Below are 6,684 nucleotides of genomic sequence, written 5' to 3'. Positions count from 1 at the left end.
AAAGAAAGGAGTCCTCATTCCGTCACCATGAGAAACTGAGAATCGAGAAGGCCAACAAGCTCACAATAACACCAAAAGCAAGGGAGCGACGTGTAAAAGACATGACAGCAATTCGTTTCCAATTAAACCCTTGTCCCTGGACTCCTACTGTCGTCCACGTTCGGCGCGTCGTCTATATATACAGCGTCTTTCCGCGTCCCGTCGTCACCAAACACCAAAGCCATTCCGCCTGTATTCAAAAAACTGTGGATGGGATCAGGTCTCTCTCACAACCACCGGAGCAGCGTCGCGCCCCAGCAGCAGCCGTCGTCGGCCCGCGTCATCGCCGCCGACGGCTCGCTCACGGAGTTCGCCACCTCCTCCTCCTCCCCCGTCAGCGTCTCCGACGTCCTCGGCCCAGGCAATGCCGGCGCGGGCGGTCCCTTCTTCCTGTGCAGCTCCGACGCGCTCTACTTCGACGAGGACGTGCCGGCGCTCGGCGGCGGCGAGCTGCTCCGTCCCGGCCAGATATACTTCGTGCTCCCCCAGGCGATGCTCGGCCGGCCCATGTCGAGCGCCGACATGGCGGCCATGGCGGTGCGCGCGAGCGAGGCGCTGGCGGCGAGAGCGCGGCCGCGTGGGCGCGGCGCCGGCATCAGGAAGGTGCGCGTCACGCCGGTGCACGCCGGGAGCGGGCGTGGCGACGTGGACGCCCAGGTCAACGCGAAGCTGAACGAGAGGACTCTTGGAGAGCACTCTGTGAAAGCCAGTGGTAGTCCGGCGAGGATTGGCAAGAAGGCTGCCGTGGCGGCGTTTCCGCCGGCGAAGAAGGCGCTCAAGCCGCTCAGCACCATCCAAGAAGATGCGGAGTGACGCAATGCTCATAAGAAATAAGCCAAGCGACAACGAGCGATAAAAATGGAAGCAAATTTCAAGATTTGGTGATAAGATTTATTTTTGTATTTTTTTTCATCTTAACCATTTTTGGAATAGTGTTGTTGGTGAGGAAAATTCAAAAGGTAGGAGTAGTATATAAGAATGTCGTTTGGCTAATTTGCCATTGTACATGTATTTTGTAACAAAGAGAAATTAAATGCGGTCCTATATATGAATTGTTCATACTTCTACTATCGTTTTTTTGGGGGACATATATCCATTTTTTCAATTGTGCTGGGCTAATGATCAAAGGTGGTGACCCTGAGTGGGCCTATCTCTCCATCGCTGAAGGAACAAACCACAATCTTGACATGTTGAGGTACGTTGCCGAGCTTGATGAGTTGAAGCGTCCCAGACCGGCAGTTCCCGCACCTCCCAGACCTATTCGGCAACGCATGTCATGGCAGCCACCTCTTGCGGGTGTGGCCAAAATAAATGTTGACGGCGGACTTGCGTAATGGGAAGTCCGACGCATCTGCAAAATATGTATGAATCATAAGGGTATTGTTTCTGGGATCCTCAACTATAGTCTTCCCCAACATTAACAACTCGGCAAGCCTTGAGGCCCCTACGTGCCGAGAAGCTCAAGCCCTGGCTCACAATCTACTTCTACATAAGGTTATTATTTCATGTGACTGTAAAAACAATGGTATAAGGGCATCTCCACCGCCGACCAGTAAACCTCCCGCAACCGTTGAGACCGTGTAAGTCATCCAACGCGGTCATGTATCGGTCCACGGCGCGGTCCGGGCGCGTTTTCTCCAACAAACCGGAGACAAACTTGGGGAGGTTTGCGGGAGTCCGGACCGCTGTCACGCCCGCTTCTGACCGCCCTGGCCCATGAATGACCCCTCTTCCCTCCCGATGCGCTTCCCGTCCGGTGCCAGCTGCCCGCATGCATGCCGCTGTAGAGCGCGCCACTCCACATTGAAGGCGGCTTAGGGCAGACGCGACTTCTCACTGCCTCCGCCATTGAAGCGGCATACAGGCCGAGGGCGCCGCCTGAGGGAGACCTGGATTCGTGGGTCCTTAGGTGTCCGGCCTATTCGAGCATGGCCGGGCTGATGGGCCGTGAAGATAGAACGGAAGATTATTCCCCGTGTTCGGATAGGACTCCTGGATGCGCGGAGGGGAAGATTGGAGTCCGGATGTATTGTTTCCTTCCCTTGTAAACCGCCTCTGTACCCCTCCGGTGTATATATAAACCGGAGGGTTTAGTCCGTGGAGATCATCAGAATTCACATAGGCTAGACGACTAGGGTTTAGCCATTACAATCTCGAGGTAGATCAACTCTTGTAACCCCTATACTCATCAAAGTCAATCAAGCAAGAAGTAGGGTTTTACCTCCATCGAGAGGGCCCGAACCGGGGTAAACATCGTGTTCCCTGTGTCCCTTATTACCTTCGATCCTCAGACTCACAGTTCGAGACCCCCTACCCGAGATCGGCCGGTTTTGACACCGACATTGGTGCTTTCATTGAGAGTTCCACTGTGTCGTCACCAGAAGGATAGATGGCTCGCCTTGTCATTAATGACGATATTACTTCTGGAGGGGCCCTAACTCCAGGACAGGTCGTCCAGCTCGGCGATTTTACCATGGGCGCTCGCTCGGCCATCAAGCCAACGGCGCCCCCACAATCGCCAAACACCATCTCCATGTCAACCTCAAACACTCCGAAAAGATGGATCCAGCAGATGTCTCGTCCTTGAACGAGCTGCTAGATCGCATCGCCACCCTAGGGATCGCAACAGACTACGATTGGATTGGGCTTAAACCCGATCAGAGGGAAATCAAGTCCCCGCCAGTCACCCATCTTGTAGCGGTCGTTGAGGAACGAGCCGACAACGCCTCTCCCCCTAAATTAAACACCAGCTATGTCCGGATTTCCGAGCCCTGTGAGCCGGATATCCACCCTCAACAAGAGACCTCATGTCCTCCGAACATAGGATCGGGCATTAAGTCCGGAAGTCTTCAGGAGCTTACTGGCCCTGAACTGGTGACCTCGGAGATTCTTCAAACTCCGGATCCAATAGTGGGTCAGGGTTCGGATTTTAGCCCGCCCACCCACCACAAGCAATATTCCCCAAGCAATTCAAGTCCTCCAGACATATGTGACCTAATGTATCTACAACAGCAACCTTAGGAAACGGTCCATCACTTCTGGGCCAGGTTCCTCCTTGTAAAAAACAGGATTAAAGATTCCTGCGACGACGACGCGGTTTCAGTTTTTTGCCGCAACTGTACGGACGAGGGAATTCTCAATGCTCTCAACCGCCGCCGCATACTGCACTTTGCAGATTTGGCACACATAGTGCAAAGTACTGTGCAATGGAAAGCGCCTGGAAAGCCCAGACAGCCCGGTAGGAACCTCCTGCCTTTAAGCAGCCCACCGGACGGGCAAAAAGGATGCACCCTTACGGGGCACCCGATCATCAGCCTATTGACAAAAAAATCAAGCCCTTCACGGGACATAGAACCTTCCTCGACGAATTGCTCGACAAGCCCTCTCAGATACACACTACGCCGGGTACCGAACTAACGCATAGCCTTCGGGCATGTTGGGTACTCCGGCAGGTGGCTTAGAGCGGTGAGGCCTGTTGGGGAACGTAGTAATTCAAAAAAAATCCTACGATCATGCAAGATCTATCTAGGAGAAGCATAGCAACGAGCGGGGAGAGTGTGTCCATGTACCCTCATAGAGCGAAAGCAGAAGCGTTATTTAATGCGGTTGATGTAGTCGAACGTCTTCACGATCCAACCAATCCAAGTACCGAACGTACGGCACCTCCGTGTTGAACACACGTTCAGCACAATGATGTCCCTCGAGCTCTTGATCCAGTAGAGGGTCGAGGGAGAGTTCCGTCAGCACGACGGCGTGGCGATGGTGTTGGTGATGTGATCCGCGCAGGGCTTCGCCTAAGCACTACGACAATATGACCGAGGTGGTAAACTGTGGAGGGGGCACCGCACACGACTAAGAAACAATTGTTGTACTTTGGGCTGCCCCCTGGCCACGTATATAAAGGAGAGGAAGGAGGAGGCCGGCGGCCAAGGAGGGCGCACCAAGGGAGGAGTCCTACTTGGACTCCTAGTCCAAGTAGGATTCGGCCCCCCTGCTTCCTTCCAACGGAGAGGGAAAGGGGAAGGGAGAGAGAGGGAGAAGGAAAGAGGGGGGCTGCGCCCCCTCCCCTTGTCCAATTCGGATTGGGGCAAGGGGGGAGGGGCGCGCCACCTTCGTGGCCTCCTCCTCTCCTCCACTATGGCCCAATAGGCCCAATAACTTTCCCGGGGGGTTCCGGTAACCTCCTGGTACTCCGAAAAATCCCCGATCTTCTTTGGAACCATTCCGGTGTCCGTATATAACCTTCCAGTATATCAATCTTTACATCTCGACCATTTCGAGACTCTTCGTCATGTCCATGATCTCATCTGGGACACCGAACAAACTTCGGTCACCAAAACACATAACTCATAATACAAATCATCATCGGACGTTAAGCGTGCGGACCCTACGGGTTCGAGAACTATGTAGACATGACCGAGACACATCTCCGGTCAATAACCAATAGCGGAACCTGGATCCTCATATTGGCTCCTACATATTCTACGAAGATCTTTATCGGTCAAACCGCATAACAACATACGTTATTCCCTTTGTCATCAGTATGTTACTTGCCCGAGATTCGATCGTCGGTATCATCATACCTAGTTCAATCTCGTTACCGGCAAGTCTCTTTACTCGTTCCGTAATGCATCATCCCGTAACTAACTCATTAGTCACATTGCTTGCAAGGCTTATAGTGATGTGCATTACCGAGAGGGCCCAGAGATACCTCTCTGATACACGGAGTGACAAATCCTAATCTCGATCTATGCCAACTCAACAAACACCTTCGGAGACACCTGTAGAGCATTTTTATAATCACCCAGTTACGTTGTCACATTTGATAGCACACAAGGTGTTCCTCCGGTATTCGGGAGTTGCATAATCTCATAGTCAGAGGAACATGTATAAGTCATGAAGAAAGCAATAGCAATAAAACTATACGATCATTATGCTAAGCTAACGGATGGGTCTTGTCCATCACATCATTCTCTAATGATGTGATCCCGTTGATCAAATGAAAACACATGTCTATGGTCAGGAAACATAACCATCTTTGATTAACGAGCTAGTCAAGTAGAGGCATACTAGGGACACTCTGTTTTGTCTATGTATTCACACATGTACCAAGTTTCCGGTTAATACAATTCTAGCATAAATAACAACTTTATTGTTGCCTCCAGGGCATATTTCCTTCAGTCTCCCGCTTGCACTAGAGTCAATAATCTAGATTACATAGTAATGATTCTAACACCCATGGAGTCTTGGTGCTGATCATGTTTTGCTCATGGAAGAGGCTTATTTAAAAGGTTTGCAACATTCAGATGCGTATGTATTTTGCAAATCTCTATGTGTCCCTCCTTGACTTGATCACAGATGGAATTGAAGCGTCTCTTGATGTGTTTGGTTCTCTTGTGAAATCTAGATTCCTTCGCCAAGGCAATTGCTCCAGTGTTGTCACAAAAGATTTTCATTGGACCCGATGCACTAGGTATTACACCTAGATCGGATAGGAACTCCTTCATCCAGACTCCTTCATTTGCTGCTTCAGAAGCAGCTATGTATTCCGCTTCATAGTAGATCATGCCACGACGCTCTGCTTGGAACTGCACCAATTGACAGCTCCACCATTCAATATAAATACGTATCCGGTTTGCGACTTTGAGTCATCCGGATCAGTGTCAAATCTTGCATCGACGTAACCATTTACGATGAGCTCTTTGTCACCTCCATAAATGAGAAACATATCCTTAGTCCTTTTCAGGTATTTCAGGAAGTTCTTGACCGTTGTCCGGTGATCCACTCCTGGATTACTTTGGTACCTCCCTGCCAAACTTATAGCAAGGCACACATCAGGTCTGGTACACAGCATTGCATACATGATGGAACCTATGGCTGAGGCATAGGGAATGACTTTCATTTTCTTTCTATCTTTTGCAGCGGTCGGGCATTGAGTCTGACTCAACTTCACCTTGTAACACAGGCAAGAACCCTTTCTTTGACTGATCCATTTTGAACTTCTTCAAAACTTTATCAAGGTATGTGCTTTGTGAAAGTCCAATTAAGTGTCTTCATCTATCTATATAGATCTTGATGCCCAATATATAAGCAGCTTCACCGAGGTCTTTCATTGAAAAATTCTTATTCAAGTATCCTTTTATGCTATCCAGAAATTATGTATTATTTTCAATCAACAATATGTCGTCCACATATAATATTAGAAATGCTACAGAGCTCCCACTCACTTTCTTGTAAATACAGGCTTCTCCAAAAGTCTGTATAAAACCATATACTTTGATCACACTATCAAAGCATATATTCCAACTCCGAGAGGCTTGCACCAATCCATAAATGGATCGCTGGAGCTTGCACACTTTGTTAGCACCTTTAGGATCGACAAAACCTTCTGGTTGCACCATATACAACTCTTCTTTAAGATATCCATTAAGGAATGCAGTTTTGACATCCATTTGCCAAATTTCATAATCATAAAATGCGGCAATTGCTAACATAATTCGGACAGACTTAAGCATCGCTACGGGTGAGAAAGTCTCATCGTAGTCAATTCCTTGAGCTTGTGAAAACCTTTCGCAACAAGTCGAGCTTTGTAGACAGTAACATTACCGTCAGCGTCACTCTTCTTCTTGAAGATCCATTTATTCT

General features: G+C 49.6%; 1 protein-coding gene across 1 annotated transcript; it reads left to right on the top strand.

Moving 5' to 3' along the window:
* Positions 1-204: 204 nt before the first annotated feature.
* On the top strand, positions 205-1,085 carry LOC109780831 (uncharacterized). Its single transcript, XM_020339418.4, has one exon. The coding sequence runs from the start codon at positions 250-252 to the stop codon at positions 850-852; it is 603 nt and encodes a 200-aa protein (XP_020195007.1). The 5' UTR covers positions 205-249; the 3' UTR covers positions 853-1,085.
* Positions 1,086-6,684: the final 5,599 nt, after the last annotated feature.

Source organism: Aegilops tauschii, chromosome 7 (genome assembly GCF_002575655.3).
Source record: "Aegilops tauschii subsp. strangulata cultivar AL8/78 chromosome 7, Aet v6.0, whole genome shotgun sequence".
In the NCBI taxonomy this organism is placed as follows: Eukaryota; Viridiplantae; Streptophyta; class Magnoliopsida; order Poales; family Poaceae; genus Aegilops; species Aegilops tauschii.
This window is presented reverse-complemented; position numbering and strand designations above follow the sequence as displayed.